Source organism: Lepisosteus platostomus, chromosome 15, assembly GCF_059453375.1.
Source record: "Lepisosteus platostomus isolate fLepPlt1 chromosome 15, fLepPlt1.hap1, whole genome shotgun sequence".
NCBI lineage: Eukaryota > Metazoa > Chordata > Actinopteri > Semionotiformes > Lepisosteidae > Lepisosteus > Lepisosteus platostomus.
In genome coordinates this window covers 25845332-25865213 of record NC_142625.1, presented here as the reverse complement: position 1 = coordinate 25865213, position 19882 = coordinate 25845332, and the positions used below count along the sequence as shown (strand labels likewise).

The 19882-nt window shown below is 54.8% G+C and overlaps 1 protein-coding gene across 1 annotated transcript; it reads right to left on the bottom strand.

Annotated features, from left to right (window-relative positions):
- Positions 1-1566: 1566 nt before the first annotated feature.
- Positions 1567-19260, bottom strand: LOC148648383 (ankyrin repeat domain-containing protein SOWAHA). Its single transcript, XM_088608003.1, has 13 exons — positions 18604-19260; positions 15225-15289; positions 14697-14936; positions 13333-13485; positions 11567-11695; positions 9152-9208; positions 7996-8097; positions 7798-7809; positions 5859-5861; positions 4456-4542; positions 3112-3184; positions 2920-3009; positions 1567-2489 (listed from the first exon to the last, which is right to left on the bottom strand). Exons 1-13 carry the CDS (start codon positions 18725-18727, stop codon positions 2302-2304), a joined length of 1323 nt encoding a protein of 440 aa, XP_088464129.1. The 5' UTR covers positions 18728-19260; the 3' UTR covers positions 1567-2301.
- Positions 19261-19882: the final 622 nt, after the last annotated feature.

Sequence of the window (19882 nt, the reverse complement as noted above, 5' to 3'; positions counted from 1 at the left end):
GTCGGTGTTATTTTGAAGTAGCACCCTTCAAAAATATCTAGATCAGCACTGTCCCGTATTTAATCAGCAGCTTGGAAAGTCCCCGCGTGCTCTCCATCTCAGGGTGAAAAGTTCTGCGTGGACTGTAGCGGGGACATCGCCCTGTCCGCGCACACGCCTGCAGTGGCCCAGGCTGACCCCTGACCCCTGACCCCTGACCCCGCACACCCCGGCGCAGGAAAGCACCGCAGCTCCTCGGACTTTCATCCCAGTTGGATGTGGAGGCCTGGAGCCACACGCCCTGCAGGTTAAAAAACCAACAGTGCTGAAGCTGCGCGTGCCGTTGTCTCCGCGTCTGTCACTCCAGGGTCCTCTCTTCGCTGGCGGGGAACATCCTCTGTCCGTTTCGGGAGCCCATGGTTTCCTGTCTGCGGCGGACTCTCCCCACGCCCCCCCCCAAGGTCCTGTTCCAGCCAGAAGCAGAAATCCAGCACCGCAAGGAGTAACGGGGCTAATGGGGTTAACGAGGCCGACGCCCTCGTTCGTTTTGTAAGGAGCCGGGGAGCCGGGGCTGCTCTCTGACCTGAACCCCCTCTTCGACACGCAGGCTCGCTGTACTTGTAAGAAAACCGCGACATGACATCTACATCTCAGGCCATTTGTAAAACAAAAAGTCCAAGCAGGCCGGGGGCGCGGGGCTGCGATGGAAATGAGCAGCTCTCCCAGCAGGGCGGACTAATCCCTCACAGAGGAGCTGGGGCACAGCAGTGCCCCCCTCCTGCCCATTGAAAACCAGCCCCCCTGTCCTGCCGCGGGCTCTCCCCACAGCGCCCCGGTTCCAGAACCCCTTCAGCAGAAGGGGGGGGGGGGGGGGGAGGACAAGGGGGCTGGGGCAGGTGGGGAGGGAGGGGGAGGGGGGGGTTGAGGCCTCAAAGCCTGGGATTAGAGTTAATGTGCCTCCGTTGGTTTATAATCTCCTCAGAGGGGGCTTTGTTTGAGAGCTTGAGGGTGGCGAGATAAGTATCTATTACAGAAACGCCCCTCTTATCCCCCCCTACCCCCCACCCCTGGCAAAAAAAAACACACACACTTGCCTCCATTCCCCCCCTTCTCCTGATACCCACCACCGAAAACAAGCGCCCTTTTCAGCTAATCTGGAATTAGGAGATAAAGACCAGCGCAGCACCACCAGGCCCCATATTTAGTCCATCTGTGGCTCTCAAAGTAAATTACACCCACCCCTGCAGATCAAAGGCGCTGTGTAAAAATGGGATTAGTGGGTGAAAAGAAAGAGCAGGGGTGGTGGGGCGCAGGGCCCACGGCAGCAGAGCTGATAAGGGTCCAAATATCACCCCCCACGGGGCAGGATAAAAGCGCCCCATTTCATGAACTGGCGGGGCTGGTGCTCGATCTCCAGGGCTGGGCCAGCGCGGAGGATCGCTGGTCCACCCACCGCCGGGCCACTGGGCTGCTGGACCGAGACCGAGACCGAGACCGAGACCGAGACCGAGACCGAGACCGAGACCGAGACCGAGACCGAGACCGAGACCGAGACCGAGACCGAGACCGGCAAATCACAGTCACAAGCCTGGACCCATTTCAATTTAATTTCACATAGGAAGCACAGGGAATGAATTCCATTATTTGTGATGATAAATAAGAAATATATTGCAATATATAGAAAACATAAATCACCTGTTTTTTTAAATAAAAAGGTACTTTGATATTTCACAGATATTTTTTGTAAGAAAATAAGTATAGTAAGGTTGAACGTGAGATATATGTAGATATATCAATTAAATACATTCAGCTATATACACATACAGAAACGTAACTGTTTTATATCTACAAAATGGAGACATTGAGTGTTTCAGTCCTTCAGGAAACCTAAAATGTGTTTAACAAAAGAATCAATCCTGCAAAAACGCGTAGGAGTATTTTCTGGAATGTGAAGTTTCGGAGCGTGGCTCAACCCGGAGTCAAAGAAAGGAAAGCACATCCTAGACACTCTCAGCTCAACTGTGGCTTCCAGCACGGAAATCCTGGCATCCTTCACGACATAAAAAGAAACGTTTAAGATACAGAATTTCTCAACGCGTCCCAGCCGAGCTCCCGGGATCTCGGCTCATCGGGGCTGTCCTCCGAACCAGCAAGAGCCGTCCGTCCGTGTCCAGGCTGCACCTGGGCGGAGGAGGACAGCTCACAGCTCGCTCCAGGCCCGGAGAATCACTGGACGCACAGCCCGGCCCGGCCCAGACAGGCAGAGCTCTGCGGTGCGGTGCTGGCTGGGGTCTCTGTCCGGCCATGAGCCCCCACTCGACTCTAGCGGGAGAACTTCCTGGGCCTGAACGTGGGGGGGATCAACAGTTGGGGTCCCCCCTTTTCGTCCGAGCCCGCCAGGTCCTCCACCGAGCCCCACTTCTTCTTGGTGCTGCCCCCCGCGGTCTTCGGCTGGAAGAGGGACCCCAGTTTCTTGGTCCTGCGCTCGCTGCCTTGAGGAACCGGGTATTCTGAGATGGGGAACAAAACCCACAAACAAGAAAAACCGAGTTGATCTGCTGAAAAGCACAGAAACAAACTCTTAAGCACTTCAGTCTGGACACTCCAGCCGAGACGTTTTTAGCAATGTACACATAACAAACAGGAGGTACTTTTTTTACACAAAGGGTTGTGGGGGTCTGGGACAAGCTACCCAGCCATGTCGTTGAAGCTGATACTCATGCTTTCTATAAGACACGGCTGGATAAGACCCTCAGACCAATTTGCTAACCATCCAACAGAAGAAACAGGCTGAAAGGCCTCCTCTTGTTTGCAACCCATGTCCCTTATGACCGTGATGAAATCCGAGGCCTATATCAGGAAGCAGGATACTGTAGGACAAGCCCAGGACACCACTGAGGCTGGACCTCAAAGCAGCACCAGTCACGCAGCCCAACTCACGCAGGTCTCTTCCCTCCTTGTGGATCTCCTGCGTGCCGAGGTACTGGAGAGCCTTGTGCCCGCTGTAGTCTCGCAGGTCCTCCCGGGCACCTGAGGAACACAGACATGGGGCACGGGGTCACGTGCTCTGCCCATGGACGGGACGTGGGCCCCACTGCCTTTAAGACACTGAGCGCCCGAGACGTGTCTTACCATAGGTCTGGATGAGGAGGTCTATGATGTGCCTGTGTCCATGCAAGGCTGCAATATGAAGCGGAGTGTATCCCTAAGGAGGGAAATAATACAGTAGCTTATAAAGTACAGATAGGTACTTTATCACCATTTTGGAGTGAATTATTTATTTTATGGAGGAATAAAAAAAAACATCTTTCATTATCCTGCCTATTAGCCTCCCCCAAACATTTAAGGTGTGCAAATCTATCCCCTGTTCAACCCCATAGGAAGAACTACTGTTGCATTTCTGGCGGATTTCAGAGGAGCCAAGTGGGCACAAAGACAGCTCTCTGTCTGAGTTGCAGGAGTCTCAGCGTGTTCAAGCCTGCTGTAGATGGGGCAGTTTTTCTCTTTATTTACTTCACTGATTATTTGGATCAGAAGGGAAACTGCTTGTGTTTTAGATCTTTAATCTGGTGTTATTGAGAATTGAAAACCACCTGTAAACCTGCAGGACTGCAGCTGCACTCGCTGATCCAGAGATGCCAGTCCTGGTCCTGAAGGACCGGCCAGTTGTCCTGGGTCTGTTTAAAGCTCCAGCACCCGCAGGGCTGGGAGCTGCGATTGTAACTGGGTTCATAATGAACTCACTTGAGATCATGAAGAGACAATGTATAATAAAAACCTGCAGACACACAGGCCTCCCAAGACCAGGACTGGACAGCTAACTGGATCCTTACAAATCCTATCAATGACCAGATATACTTACTCCCTGGGACGTCACAGGCCCAGTCCAGGAGAAACAGCGTGGAAAACAAAACAAAAAAGCACAAAGTTCATCAGCTGAACGCACTTAAGGTAACCAAGTCTAATTCATAAGTGTCACATTTTTCTACACAGTATACAAAACATATAGGTTTAAACGATGTTAAAAACATCAATAAACAATTGGAATTATAGGTAATTTAATAAAAACTATACCTTAAACACAAAATCAAAAAGATATTCCACATCAGAGTGTGTAGCAGAGCTGACAAGAAAAATACTTACATGCTGCAGGAGACCCACGCCACGCACACATACAGACAAGGAAACAGAGAAAACGTTGCAGTTAAAGTTTTGGAGCAGTGCAGTTTGCTGCCAGCGGTAAGAGATGCCAACCCTGGGCTGCTCTTTCAGAAACAGATCCCCCCCCCAGACCGCTGCCAACCCTCGACTACACAGTGCACAAACACACACCCAGCACGTTCGCGCCCCCTGCCCTGGCACCATCAGTCCCCGCGGGGCGGGACCATGCTCGCTTAAGAAACCCGCTCCTCTGCCTGCTGCGCCAATGGGCGTCGACGTGCAGCTGGCGCAGGAGACCCGGGCGCGCGGACTCACCGCTCTGCAGTTGACGTCCGCCCCGGCTCCGGCCAGCGCGGCGGCCATGTCCTCCCGGCCGTGCTTGGCAGCCCAGTGCAGGGCCGTCTGCAAAGCAGCAGGGGGGGGGTTAGTCAGGAGGAGGGCGTACACCCCGCCGGCGTGGCAGGCCCCAAACCCACCCCCCACGCCCGGGCCAGCGGCGGCCCCCGCGGTTTGTGAACGAGGACGGGGGGGTGGGGGAGTGAGCGTACTGGGCGTCAGGGGCCCCGCGCGGGGGGGGTGGAGGACAGCCCTGCAGTACGAGAGGCTGTGGGGTGGACGAGGACCACGAGGGGCCGGGGCCTGCTCTCCCCCGACAGCCAGCCAGCTGCACGGGGGCGGGCCGAGTGCTGTTTCCTGCCATTTAACACAGCTAATTACAAAACAACAAGCTGAGCGTGCCCACGGCGGGGGGTGGGCGGGGGGCTGTCAGCCGGGGAAGATTGATGATGTTGGTGTGACCCACAGATGCCAGCCTCCTTCCAGCCCGTCAAGCGCTGACAGCGCCGCTGCCCCCCCACCACGGCAATTACCCCGATTCATATTTACACCCCAAAAATGATGTCTGAAATGACTGTAATTGCGAGGCCGTGATTAGGCAGTTTTTTTTCAGCGAAGCCCGTCTATCCTGTTTGCTGACAGGGTGCAAATTACACTTCACCGCTGTCTAAGCAACACGCCCCCTCCCTGCCCAGCCCGGCCTCTGAGGCCGCTGCTCTGACAGCGAGGCAGGGAGGCAGCGCTGGGCTCTGCGCTGCTCCAGCCACCTGCCGTGAGGGAGCACAGATAAAGCTACCTTCCACCTCCCATCCCCTTCTTACTGTCCAAGCACAGAACACAGGCTTCTCAAGATATTCCCTCGAGAAACACTGATTGTATTCAGACAGATCACTGAATCTCAGTGAAATCCGCAGAGCAACTATGTACACACAGGCGAGTGAAACATGCGATATAGAAGGAGCAGTGCCCAGGTGAACTGTGTCACACCTGGGAATGCCAAACAGTGTCAGGACTCTCAGGCCAGCAGGCCTAGATTCACCACCACTGCCTCTGTGCAGCACACAAGTGTGTCTGGAGCTCCTGGGCGCATGATTGATGTGTCTGTCTGTGGTATTTGCATGTCTGTGCCCTCACACCCCCCTGCAGTCTGAGTGATCAGCGGGCGATCTGACTGCACTGACGGACATCTCCACACAGCGGGGCAGGGACCTGTCCCCCTTGGTGGGCTGCACAGAGACACCGGCCCACCAGTGCAGGCCCGACCTCCTCTTCCCCTGAACAGAATGGGCTTGAACAGGACCCACACTGCTGCAGCTCAGGAACACCCCAGCGCCCCCATGTCCCACCGCCAAGAAACGGGGAGAAAGAAGTGATGTACTTACAAACTGGCGATGGGCCGGGCAGGAGACAGGGCGCGTTCCATTGGCATGCAGGGAGAGAGAGACACAGGAGAACAGAGAAGTCAGGGCGGGCTCTGCTTTCAAATATGGTGAGGAAAGGAAACAAAAAGCTTACTGTGGAAAAGCCGTATTAAAAGACAGAAGAAGGAAACGTTTATTCCTCTGTCCTGTACCCCCCATCGTGGCTATGGAGACATCCCACTGAAGTGGATTTGTGAGGGACTACTCCACCGTGGGACCGGACAGACACACCACGGACAGACCCGCCGGACAGGGTGTGACGAGCAGCCGGAGCACAGGGGCCCGGAGGAGGGGTTCCCTGCCCCCTGCCTCGAGGCGGACTGGCCCAGAGGCTGGGGACAGCGCCCTCTGCAGGGCAGTGAGCGTGAAGCACATGGCTGCCGTCCGCTGGGGCGATGCCCAGAGACTGGACCGCGCTCCTCGAGGACTGTCCGGCCCTCGACAGGACATGGGGGAGGTGGCCCCAAGGCATCCTCGAAATGACCATCCCCACAACAACAGCCCCGTTAACCCCTTGTTGACTGAGGCCTCGGAGCACAGGGGCTTCTAAATTGGCTTTCCAGGGGGAACCGCGGCTCACACACAGCGCCGGAGAGCTCAGCACCGCCGCAGGGAGGATTCCCGGGCACGGCTTCGCACAGCCAGTATTCCACGGAGAAGAGAACATCAAAGGCAAGGAAGGGATTTAACACCATCGGCCATTGTCCGCCAATTAATCCTGCCTCCTCTGTTACTTTCAGATTATCTTCAAGAGGGCCCGGGGCTTTGTGCTGCTCAAGGGGCTCCTGATGATCCCTGACACTTCAATGCCGGCCGAGTGTCTGGTCTCCTCAGAAGGAGGTCTGAAGCCGCTGAGGGAGCCCCCCCCCCCAGGGGTTACAGAACCCGCCGTGCGTGTGCGTGCGGTTTTCAAGATTTCCTCAGGACCCACCTCTGGTACCCCCTCCTGGTACCGCCAGGACTGCCAGAACCGTGTGGCTCTGAGCTCACACGGACTGAGACCCGAAGGACGCTGGGGTTCCTGCAGCAGGGCCGGGGGCTGCGAGACCCCCAGCCTCCCAGCAGCTGCTCTCAGGTCTTCCCTCTGTCCTCTACCCCATCATGGAGACATCCCACTGAATCGCATTTGTAAGGGGCTTTCACACGCGTCACACACCACGGACAGACCCGCCGGACAGGGGGAGACGCGGGAGCGCGGGTGTGACGAGCAGCCGGAGCACAGGGGCCGGGAGGAGGGGTTCCCTGGCCCCTGCCGCGAGGCGGACTGGCCCAGAGGCTGGGGACAGCGCCCTCTGCAGGGCAGTGAGCAGGCGAGCAGGGAGCGTGAAGCACATGACTGCAGTCTGCTGGGGCGACGCTCAGAGACAAGACTGTTCTCTGAAGGGGACAGCCTCTGAGGAGTACTGTCTGAGGAGGACTCCGCGGAATCCAGTCAAGAAATGAGGCTGGCTGTGAGAACTGAGAGTCCTCACTGAACAAGGCTGCCTGTCTGCACACCAAGTACTGACCTGGCACTGAACACAGGCATCAAAACTGAAGTCAAAAAGTCACTACCTGTAATTAACACAGATGCACTAAAGCACATTTAAAAGTCCAAACATCCGGGCACAAGAAAGCAGTGAGAAGGCTGAGACACCGCGAGACTCACCCCCTGGGAGAGAAGGCCACCGTGCAGCCAGGGACCGCAGAAGAGACCCCAGAAAGAAAACAGAGGGCATAATTAGACACTGCTGGGGACCTCCAGGGGCCAGAGGGCGACGGCCACTCAGGGCAGCGGCACGCACACGGGCTGCCAGGCCCCCCACTCCCGCGCCACAGCGGGGCCCCCGGCAGGGCCGGAGGAGCCCGCGAGCCGGACAGACAGACGGAGAGGAAAGGACAAAAACACACTCATACTTACAGAGGTGAAGTCCTGGTGTCAACCGAGAAGGAAGAGAAAATACAGTGAGTTACATTTCAGGAGCAAAACCCATCGGCCTCCGCGCCCGACTGCACGAGCTGGCGCGTTAAGCACAGGTTCAGGAAATAAGGCCGGCTGCTATGGCCTTTGACTGGTCCACCGGCCCCCCCGGCCCCAGGTGCGAGTCAGGCGCCGTACCTTCTTGCAGGCCAGGGACGGCTCTTGCTTGAGGAGCTGGGCCAGGTGGGCCAGCTGCCCGCACGCTGCCGAGCGCATCCACTCCTTCTCCAGCGGATCCAGCTGCGGACACAGAGGAGACCCGGGATGGGCTTCCGGATAACCACCTCCGCGGCGGCGGGAGCAGTCCGCCAGCCTGCGCCCAGCCTGCGGGCAGCGGCACGAGGGCTGCCCCCGTCTCGCCCCGCGCAGCACCAGCTTCACGCTCCCCGCGGCCGGCCTGCCGCTCACGACCGCCCACAAACTCCCTCGGCCTCTCCGTGTGGCCCTCTCCTCCAGCGCTCTGCTCTGGGCACAATCCAGAGCAGCAAATCTGCTGACCAAAACTGTTCTCAATACTCTAAACCTCATCGTACCTTTTCAACAACAGCAGCTCCCAGCTGGCCGCCCACTGGAGCTCAGCAGGTGTGAGCCTGGCCAGTACCTGGAGGGGAGACCTCCTGGGAAAGCTAGGGTTGCTGCTGGAAGAGGTGTTAGTGGGACCAGTAGGGGGCGCTCACCCTGTGGTCCATGTGGGTCCTAATGCCCCAGTATAGTGACGGGGACACTATACTGTAAAAAAGCGCCGTCCTTCGGATGAGACGTAAAACCGAGGTCCTGACTCTCTGTGGTCATTAAAAATCCCAGGGTGTTTCTCGAAAAGAGTAGGGGTGTAACCCCGGCGTCCTGGCCAAATTTCCCTCTGGCCTTCACCAGTCATGGCCTCCTAATAATCCCCCCTCTCTGAACTGGCTTCATCACTCTGCTCTCCTCCCCACTGAGAGCTGGTGTGTGGGGAGCGTTCTGGCGCATCATCCAGGTGGGGCTGCACACTGGTGGTGGTGGAGGGGATCCCCATTACCTGTAAAGCGCTTTGAGTGGAGTGTCCAGAAAAAGCGCTATATAAGTGTAAGCAATTATTATTATTATTATTATTATCCGTCTCCAAACTGCTTTATCCAGTACAGGGTTGCGGGGGAGCTGGAGCCTGTCCCGGAAAGGCAGGTTACACCCTGGGCCGGACGCCAGTTCATGGCCGGGCACACACACACACTCACGCCAGAGCCAACATACCCAGAAGCCATTCCACCTACCAGCATGCCTTTGCCCTAGCCGACACAAGGGCGCCCACACTTACCGCCACCGCGTGGGACCCCACGCTCCCCGAGCCGTCGTCGTCCCGCTCCGACTCCGACTGCGAAAGAAGCACAGACAGGGGTGTGAGCGGGCCGCCGCGCGGGTAAACGCCCAGGCGATCAGCACAGGAGCAGGAACCTAGCCAGCGCTGAGCGCGAGAGACAGCTGTGGACGCCGGAACCTGGGGGGCACGCGGTCTGCTGTCACACGAGGGGGCTTCACAACAGCGGTGGCTGCTGGTTAGTTGGGTCAGTGAACGAAGGAAGAGCATCCCGTATTCCCCTTCAGCCCTGGCGCTGGGCTGAACGGGATCATTCAAGCAGGCTCGCGCTTCTGCTGGCTGTGTCCCTCTCTGCGCCCGTGAGCCCGTCTTTGCACCCTGTCTGTGCCCCTGAGCCCCTCTCTGCACACTCATCCAGGTCTGCAAGCTTGTGTGTGAACAGACCATCACTGTACATCTTCACTGTTTCTTCAGCTCCCAGACACTGACACACACACGAGCCTCAGAGCTGAAGAGCTCAGAGCCCAGTGTGCTCGACTTAAGAAATCCCCAATACCAATGCGAACTGTAACAGCCTGACATTACACCATCGTGGCTTCTGAATCATTTGCTGGGTGCTAGTTTTGTGTACGGAACTCCTGCAGCTCCAGCCGGTTATCTTTTCCACTTCTTTTTTTAATTTTTATGTTGCACTCCCATGCAGCACTGCTCAGTTAACAAGGAAAGGTCAACACAATTAAAACCACCCCCCACATGCCCTCCTGAAAAAAATAAACAATTAAAGTGTCATTCACTCTGATTAATGTGGGCCGCAAATAGAACTCTACTTGCAGAAACACTTGATTGCTAATTGTTCTCAGATCGGGATCTGGATTGGGACATCATGAGCAAACACTCGGCCCTTTCATGTTAACCACACTGAAGTTAAATGTGCTTGTTTTAGCCAAGACAAGAGTGGGGGAATATTTATCCAGCTAATTCTACCCAGACACACGTGAACAGTTCCAGCCCGCCTGTATCATGCATAACACAGAGGTGCCAGTGTACCAGCTGACATGGGTGGGACTTTCACATGTACTTTTCTGGTAACTGAGCAAGAGCCAGCCCACCCAACCTGGAGCTGACACCTGCTTTACGATGCGCAATGATTCCTGCACCGCTCGGGGCAGACGAAGCAAAGGCAGAGCTCCACAGCGTCGGACAGGAGAGTCGGTGCTGTCTCTCTGTGATGTCACTGCAAGCCTGCAGGTGCTCAGCCAATGACAGGAGCACCGGCTACTCAAAGATCCTGGTTGACTAACCTCCTTATGGCAGCACTCAGTCAGCTGTGAACCCATGACATCTAGGCCAGGACCATGTCCAAACCTCCAGAGACCATCCTTACTGCAGTGATAGTCATAGCTGTCCACTGACTTAGCCTGCACTAAAAAAACAGAGAGCTGCTGCTCACTGGAGGCTACACCACTCAGGAGCCTGACACTTCTAGCTGACTTGTCCACAGTCCTGTAAGACAGCCAGAGTGAAAACCGTCAAAACTGAGACTGTCGGTTCTCCCACAATTCATCAAAACGCAAAACAGCTCATCGCCATCTTGCAGTCACAGGTCCGTGCACCCCAAACCAGCACCGTCTCGGTGTTCTTAACCCCCTCCTTGAAAGGTCTGGACACAGGCAGGTTTCTCCCGCCCCCAGTTCGTGCGTCATGTGTTGCACAGAGGCTGCGAGGATCACAGCACACTTGTCAACTCCCTGCCCTCCCTGTGAGGCAGCCAGCACGGCAAAACCTCTCTTCAATACGAAGGATAGGAAAACAACCGTTACGAGCTCCCCGGGGGAAAACAATTACATCAGAAATAACGAGCGCTGCTCCCGAAAGGACATGACCACGTTCAGCTATGATGTTAATTGGCCAATTCTCAAAAGCACCAACATTAAGCTTTTGATTAATGACGCACAGCAGAGGGACAGCGACATTAAGGCCAGCACAGCGGAGCTGCAAAAATTCCAAAGCAACATTCGGCCCCAATATCAAAACAAACACGCTGAGTGCTCCCTCCCTGAGGTCTTCTCACCCGGAGAGCAATTACACTTCATTCTGCCCTCTCTTCCAGGGCTCCAGATCTGCCTACATAAAGATTACAAGTAAAGACGCACAGTACATAGTGGGCTGTTTAACCCTCCCCTCCCCGTCTCCCAGTAATAAAGGCCCTCCTGGAATTTGAGAAGCCCAGACGTCTTTTCCCATCGGGGGCTCAGAGAACAAGGCCAAGGGTGAGCCCTGCGAGCACCTCGTGTGACCCCCACGTCTACTGGCTCCTATAACGAGGCCGCACTCACACAGAGGTGCACAGTGCTGTGATGATTCGGTAATGGCCATGACCCGCTCACACCTCAAGCAGGGACGGAAACCACTTACAGCTCCTGCACTTTGGGCAAGGGGGCAGTGCGTTGCTGTCCACTCCCCTCTGCTCGCCCGCTCCTCTCCCACGGCTGCACTCAGGCCTGCCACTGTACATGAGGAGAGCCTGTCCTGTCCGCTGCTGGCTCAGAAAACCTCCCTGAAGCCATCCTCCTCCTCCTCCTCTTCCCACATGGATGTTAGATCCCAGACAGGAGCGATGGTTTAAAAAGGGCAGATTTCTGATTCCTGCGGCGTCACTGATTTTCACAAGTCAGACACAGTCTGAAACAAGTCTACCGGTTGTGTAGAGTACAGTTACACACACTGTGGACACAACGGATTTCCACAGTGACAGATCCCCATCTCTGCACGGTGCCTGAATCTCAGTGCCCCCAGTGTCTGGGTGTGTGCATGTCGGGGTTCCCAGATGGCTTCACACCGTGACCCCGACTGAACCTGGGGCCCATCTTCCACCGGCGCGTGATTTCTGAGAAGCAAACTGGAAAACCATACAGGTCTTCTGCTCTTGTGACGAATGTTTCCAGCAGCAGGGGGTTCAGACAGGTTTGTGAGCTCCGAACCCCCAGACAGGAGGGGGTGCTGCACCTCAAGGCCAGTCACCAGCCTGCCCAGGTGGCTGGGAAGAGTGGGAACGTGCAGCTGTACTGACACACTGGATGAATCCCGGAGACTCTAGATTCTGGGCTGTTGTGGAGAAGGCAGGAATATTATAGATGTAAACTATATACAACAGATGCAGACATTTTTTTTCCAAGACAGAGATACAAGAATCGAACCCCCTGTCCCCTCCTTTTTCCTCTCACTGGCAGGTTCTCTTCAGCTCTCTGCTTGTCTTCCGATAAAAGTTTCTTCTACTGCACCACCTTGTGGAGAGTCAATGTCAATGCAATAGTGTCTCCAGAGAAACTCCTAAGTCTTCCAGGAGCCAAATGCAGCGGAGAAGATAACTTCTGGGAATAAAGGCGCAGGATGGCACAGGTAGAAAGGGTCATTTTAGGGATGCCATGTTGTTCCCCAACTGGAGTTTTTCACCGGTACATTTTATGATCCATCACTGAATTTGCCATACATGTTGCTGCATGCCTTGCTTACATAATGTGAAATTTTAAATATGTTCTTATAATGAATTATGTGACTTTGCACTCTACACACATTGTGTGGTTTATTAACGGTTCTGAATATACACGTGCTCAATGCTACCAGCTAATTATTATGAACAACATCTTGGCAATCAAAGGGAGCTCATGACTCCAGCAAGGAGGGACTGGATCTTTCGCTGGGCTCTGCTTCACATCCCTTCACTGCGTTATTGTCGCCGTGAGGCGAGAAAACACCTGGATTCAAAATTTGATTCCAGTTACTACAGTAAGACTTGTGTAAGATTCCACTCAGGACTCACACTCCGACAGCTCGTCCCTCTCAATTCTGATCTGAGAACCTGACACCTGTCAGGGTGACTCCTGTCCTTTTCCACTTTTGGGGAGCAGAGTTCTGTATTCCCGGGAGTTTCAAACAGGCCAGCTGGGAAAACTCTGCTGGCATCTTTATAACAAGGAGCAGGATCTGAAAACTACAAAAGGGTTCTTTTGACCTCTTTTAATTCTTCGCTGCAATTGTGTGTTTTTGTGCGTTTTGTGTTGGGGTCATATTATTGTTCCCGTGTTACTTTAAAATCTCAAACTGCACAGCCGTGAGTCGGCTGTGACACACACAGGGAGTCCAGACCTGCGACTCCGTCCGGGCGCCGTGTGACCTCTCACCTTTGACACCGCGTCAGGCTCGGGCTCCTCCTCCTGCAGGCTGGGGGTCGGCGACTCCTCGCCGGGCTCCTCCGCTCTCCCATCCTCGGGGATTCTCCGGAGCGGAGCTGCCTCCGGGGGCTCGTCCGGCTCCAGGGCCAGGGGTGGGGCAGGCTGGGCAGGGGGGCAAACACCGGGCATGAGAGCCAGCAGTGGGCAGGAGGCAGCAGAAGCCCAGTGGAAACAGCATGCCTGTCTCCCACTCGAATCACCAGACCTGCACAGCCCCTGTGGAAACTACTCCCAGGAGTGTGACTGACTGCTGACTGACTGAGGAAGGCCTGGTATGAAACAGTAAGCCCAGAGGGTTTTAGCATGGAGTTAGAATTGGGGAGGTGCTTCTCTCTGTAAATATAATCTAAACGTTTGCAGAAAAGTATTTTATTGTAACCTGAACTGATGCCGCTTTCCAAATCCCAGACATTACAAAAATGTTGTTTTGCTGCTGACTGACTTGACAGAACTGTCTGGGGGCCAATGTCTTGACATTTGTCAGGTTCTTGCCTGCATTGTGCACATCTCTGCCTCTCTGCTGCATTTTGCACTGACATGGCTAGATGCTGAGGGCTGAGGGCAGAGCTATTTGAGGCTCTGATAGATTCGTTAACCCCAGACTTGTGGTTTTCTGACTCAAGGCTCAAGTTCAAAGTTAGAAACAATATCTGTTACACTAAGCAACAGCTGTCTTTCTTTCTCTCCACATGTTTCCTACTCTGCAAAGCACAGGCTACTTCTGTCCAGATCACAGATTCACCTGAGACTCTTATCGAAGGGGAAGAACCACTTCATCTCACCAGCATTGGATTCAATATCCCAGAAAGCCCTTTCTCTAGGATAGTTTACAAAACCTCTTCGGGACCATATTTAAAGACAAAGGCAGGTTGCTTTAGATCGTGAAACAAGCCTAAGATTACAGGTAAAGAGCAAAGCCCACACCAGACAGTCTATGCCAATGCCACACACTGTTCACATGGGTCAGTGGAGGACCAACACTGGACAACAGCTGCACAGCCTCATGGGAAACATGAGGCGTGAGGACCTTCCCAGAAGGAGATAAGAGCTGAACTAACCACATACCCAACGCCAGAAACACATATTTTAAGCAGCAGCAGGAAGTCGGTGTTTAGCACCAGGGGTGATACACGAAAAACAAACACTTCTTTTTTCTTCGCAAGTCGTGCTTGCACCGTGAAAGCGGTAGAGGGCACACAGCTCTCTGGAGAGCCGACGAGCGCTGTCAATAGAGGTCCTGATGCCCGCCCCTGTGCTGCCGAGACGGCACCCCCCTCACCCCTGGGAGCTGTTACGCTGTGTGAAGCACTCACCCTTTCCTCAGGCCGAGAGGGCTCGGGAGTCTCCGTGACAGTGATCGCAGGAGCCATTTCCCAGGGGACCAGGACAGCTTTCTTCTGCTCCTTGGGGCTCCCCGCCGCTGCGCCCCGCGTGCCGGCCTGCGCCTGAGGGCTTGACCCCGCGGCGGCCTCCCCGCCGTCCCACTGCACCCTCGCGGCAGGCCTGGGCCCCTGCGGGGCGAACCTCTTCCTCAGCACGAGCTGCTTCTCGCCCTGCGTGGCAGACAGCGGCGCGGACAGCGCATCAGGGGCGGGCCCGGCTGAGCAGAACCGCTACCGTCCAGTTCCCGCACCTGGGTCCTCGTAAGAGGAGGACTCGGTTTTTACTCAACGTTTGAGAGTTAAGGGGGTCTACCTCCTTCGCCACCATGGTCGACCCAGGTCAGGTCGCCGAGATCTTTCTTTACTGCTCAGAGCTAGATCGATGCACCCTCTCAGAAATGTATGTCAGACAGTACGGGCCGAGCAGGAGAGGGCGGCGGTTTCCTGGGCAGTACTTACGTTCTCCGCTGTCTTGACCACGGCGATCTTATCCACGATGGCTTTGAACTGCTCCCTGTACGTGGCTGGAGGGAGAAACACCATCGTGTGAGTCAACCCTCATTGCCCAAGTGCTTCTGGAGCCCTGCTCTGGGCCTGCAGGGAGAGAGGAGCTCTGTGAGGGAGAGAGGAGCTCTGCTCTGGGCCTGCAGGGAGAGAGGAGCTCTGTGAGGGAGAGAGGAGCTCTGTGAGGGAGAGAGGAGCTCTGCTCTGGGCCTGCAGGGAGAGAGGAGCTCTGTGAGGGAGAGGGGAGCTCTGCTCTGGGCCTGCAGGGAGAGGGGAGCTCAGTGAGGGAGAGAGGAGCTCTGTGAGGGAGAGAGGAGCTCTGCTCTGGGCCTGCAGGGAGAGAGGAGCTCTGTGAGGGAGAGGGGAGCTCTGCTCTGGGCCTGCAGGGAGAGGGGAGCTCAGTGAGGGAGAGACGAGCTCTGCTCTGGGCCTGCAGGGAGAGAGGAGCTCTGTGAGGGAGAGAGGAGCTCTGCTCTGGGCCTGCAGGGAGAGAGGAGCTCTGTGAGGGAGAGAGGAGCTCTGGTCTGGGCCTGCAGGGAGAGAGGAGCTCTGTGAGGGAGAGAGGAGTGTGAGGGAGAGAGGAGCTCTGGTCTGGGCCTGCAGGGAGAGAGGAGCTCTGTGAGGGAGAGGGGAGCTCTGCTCTGGGCCTGCAGGGAGAGAGGAGCTCTGTGAGGGAGAGAGGAGCTCTGCTCTGGGCCTGCAGGGAGAGAGGAGCTCAGTGAGGGAGAGGGGAGCTCAGTGAGGGAGAGGGGAGCTCTGTGAGGGAGAGGGGAGCTCTGTGAGGGAGAGAGGAGCTCTGCGAGGGAGGGCAGGGTGTACTATGTGCTGTGCAATGGTACTGACAGGGGGTGGTGTTTTTAGCCCAGTGTTCATGGTAACTCTCACGTGGGCCTTTCCAGTATTCTGGTTTTCCAAAGGGAGGAGTATGGTGTTTGATGACTGGAGACAGAAACTGCGACGCCTGAGGACACACATGGGGACGTTTTTCCTCTGCCTGTGACTGCCAGATGACAGCGATTCCCGGCAGAGCCTTCCTGTCAGCACGGAGCTCCGATTGCAAAACAAGCACTGTCCACGCATCTGGGAGAAAGGGCCAGCCCCCCACCCCTCACAGGAGGAAGTGGAATTAAAATAACACCCCGATCCCAGAAGACTGAGTGTCCTTACACTTCCGCTGAAGGATTGTTCTGTCGGAATATTCTCTGCGCAAAACTGAGAGAAGCTTCCCCTGCCCTGCGATTGACCTCTGCGCTGGACCTGTAGTTAAATATTATTGACCAGCCTGTTTCTTTAAAAAGATCTGGAGGAGGAAGACTGTAACAGGCAAACATTCAACTTCTCTGAAGCTTTCCAAAGCAAAACAAAACACTCCCCTGAGTCCACCCCGTGCAATTCGGCACTTTCTGTTCTGGGAGGGAATAAGAAAGCTCAGTTTCTGCTCCGGCCATCCGATCCTGTCCCTGCAGACACAGGCGCTGTGGATGAACAGGAAACTGCGGAGGAACCAGCCACTCGCTCAGCCCACACCAGAATTCCTGGCTTGTCACTCTTTCATGAGTTTACACTTCCAGTTATTTATTAGTCCAAGCAAGAAACTGCCGTAGCAACCGAGTCTGTTATGAAGGACTCGGGACCAAACACTGACCCTCCCTACCAAAGCAGGAGACTTACAAAGCAAGCTGCCAGGGTGCCTGATACAGAACTATTTACTCAGGAGGCATTCGGAAATAACTGCTGCAACAGGACACCCTCAGTGGCAGCCCTTATCTCAGGCCATCTTGCAATCTCCCCCCCAGACTGTACCACTTCTCCCAGCAGATACTGTGCCAGTGGGTTCCTGCAACAGCCAGGTCACAACACACACAGAGGAGACCGAATAAAAAGTCATTAAAATCATCAAGAAATACTAGACTGCAAATACATTTAAGACATGCAACTGGCAGATTTAAATATTGAAAACTACGTCATCCTATTGGCTACATGCCCTGCTCGGTGTAGGATAATAACAAGTACAGGTTTATTCCCTGCTGAAAAGAAGAGAAAAGAAACAATGTTTTGGCTGTGGAGCCTTCTTCAGGTGACAGATGCCAGTCCATCTCAGATCACAAGGCAGGACACAGGCTGGACAGGACACCAGTCCATCACAGGGCACAAGGCAGGACACACCCTGGACAGGACACCAGTCCATCTCAGGGCACAAGACAGGACACACCGGGGACAGGACACCAGTCCATCTCAGGGCACAAGACAGGACACACCGGGGACAGGACACCAGTCCATTATGGGACACAAGGCAGGACACATTGACAGAACACCAGTCCATCACAGGGCACAGGCAGGACGCATGCTAGATAGGGACACATCGGAAACACCAATTAACCTAATCACTATGCCTCTGGAAGAAGGTTAAAAACCAGGGCACGAGTATCTTTACACTCCACAAACACTCAAATGCAATCAAGAAGCTCTGATTACTGGTCAGTAACTGTCCACAGACAGCAGTCTGCATCACCGTGTGGGTCTGAGATCAGTAGTGTTCACTCTGGGTTGACATTGAGCTGAGCACATTGACGCAAGTAAATTGTTTCATTGCAGGAGAAGGTGTATTAGCCTTTTCTGAACTAAACCACGGAGTCTTGTACCAAAGGTGTGTTTGTGGGGGGAGGTGACCCCACTGCGCCCTTTGGACTCAGGGGACGAATGAGAGGGGACGGGGGGACTGGACTGACGACAAATCAAACTGTTTCGGCATAAGACCTCTGTTCCCTCAGGACGTGTTGGAAACGTCCGACTCCGAATAATGGCGAGGAGATGGCGAAGAGGCGACAAGGCTCAACCCCTCAGCAGCAAAGTGCAGATTCGTGGTTCGGCGGCCCGACACGGGAAAGTCCACGCCGGCCAGAGCTCTCCTTACAAAACCCCACTCGCCACCCCGCAAGCAAAACGAGCAGTTCACATGCCTCCGACTTCCAAGAAAGATATTGCAACCGCAACAGAAAGGAAGTTACATTATCCCGAAACGCAACCCGATATGCCTGAAATAAAAAAAACAACATCTTTCGACAATAATGTGGAACAGATGTTGTTGTTTTTTTTTGGGGGGGGTAATTACGTTTTTAGAAAGCTAAGACCGTGCTGAGAAATGGCGTAACGGCGTTGTGTTCTAAAGCAAAACAAAAAATAACTGTTGAGGGAATATTTTCGGGGGATCGCGGGCGGACAGTTAAGACACTGCAACGCCGTTCACGAGCGCTGCTGCAGACTGGGGGTGAGGAGACCCCCCCAGCGGCTCGCGGCTCGGGCACACAGCGTGTCCCCGCGTGACCGTACTCACCGCGCAGCCGCTGGTCGCTGTGACCGATGTAGTCTTTGTAAGCCTTCAGCAGGTCCGAATTCTTCACTCGCCCTCCCGCCGCACGCAAGTAATCCAGCAACGAGTCCTCGCTCAGCTCCCCCATCTCGCCCGCGTTCGTCTTGTTCTGGTTTTCCTCTTCTCCCCTATGCTGTCGGACAAACGGGACGGGTCCGCTCCGCTACAGAGCTCAATGCTCAGCCTGGAGTCGGAGTCTGCTCACCCCACCCAGCGCGCCGCCTGCCGTTTCAAAACAACCCCGGAACCCCCGTCTGCGCCCCAATGAGCATGCTCGCCCAGCGCCCCGCAGGAGCTCACGCAAGACAGGGCGGAAGAAAGCGCAGCCGGCGAGAGTTGGGCTGGATCCGGAGTTGCACGACCCCGGCTACTCTCGGGACTGAGATCTGCGGGTGTAGGAGACGGAGTCGGACCCGAGACACGCCCGACTGGAGCCCTGACGCCCGGCGTTCGTCTGCTCTTCCGCAGCGAGCTATAAAAATAGCAGAACCGAATTTTCTGAATGAAAAAACGGGTGACAGATAAGTTATGAGAGATAATATCGACATATATATGTATTCATTACAGGCCCGACGTTTTTCTGAACCTGAGATCTAGTTGAATTGTGCTGAATTATGTAAATATGTTAAAACATGCAAATTCAATCTCCCTTAAAAGGTTTAGAGTACATTCATTTATACCTGAATACGATATTACAGTAATTGAATCAGTCTTGCACTCACTATTACATTCCTTTAGATTAAGCCATATGCCTGTGATTTAATTTCCAGATGATTTGGCATCAAAGCCTCCTGTGAAATGTATTGCAATATTGAAATGGCGTTAATCTGCTTATGCGTTTGCAGACACAATTATACTGGAAAGAGAATCTGGGACTGTCATTCTTTTAATTCTGCCCCCTTTCTGCAGGTCAGTAGCGTCTATAAGCAGTGCAGCTCTGGTGCAGTTCTCTGCTCTGTCAGTATGGCCTGCTGGACTGGGACACCCCTGCACTGGCACTGGGGACCCCAGTTCTCTGTGGCTGCTCTCTCAGTATGGGCTGAAGCCTGCTGGACTGGGGACCCCAGTTCTCTGTGGCTGCTCTCTCAGTATGGGCTGAAGCCTGCTAGACTGGGGCACCCCTGCACTGGCACTGGGGACCCCAGTTCTCTGTGGCTGCTCTCTCAGTATGGGCTGAAGCCTGCTGGACTGGGGCACCCCTGCACTGGCATTGGGGAGTTATATGCGATGATTGCGTATGACA

What these genes read in the sequence shown, in the direction of transcription:
- LOC148648383 (XM_088608003.1), bottom strand. Translation starts at nt 18,727, where the DNA reads ATGGGGGAGCTGAGCGAGGACTCGTTGCTGGATTACTTGCGTGCGGCG. An exon ending in CGGACGTCAACTGCAGAGCG is followed by an intron (nt 3,185 to 4,455) that starts GTGAGTCCGCGC and finishes TTCCCTCCTTAG; the next exon opens with GGATACACTCCGCTTCATAT. An exon ending in CCTCCTCATCCAGACCTATG is followed by an intron (nt 3,010 to 3,111) that starts GTAAGACACGTC and finishes TGTGTTCCTCAG; the next exon opens with GTGCCCGGGAGGACCTGCGA.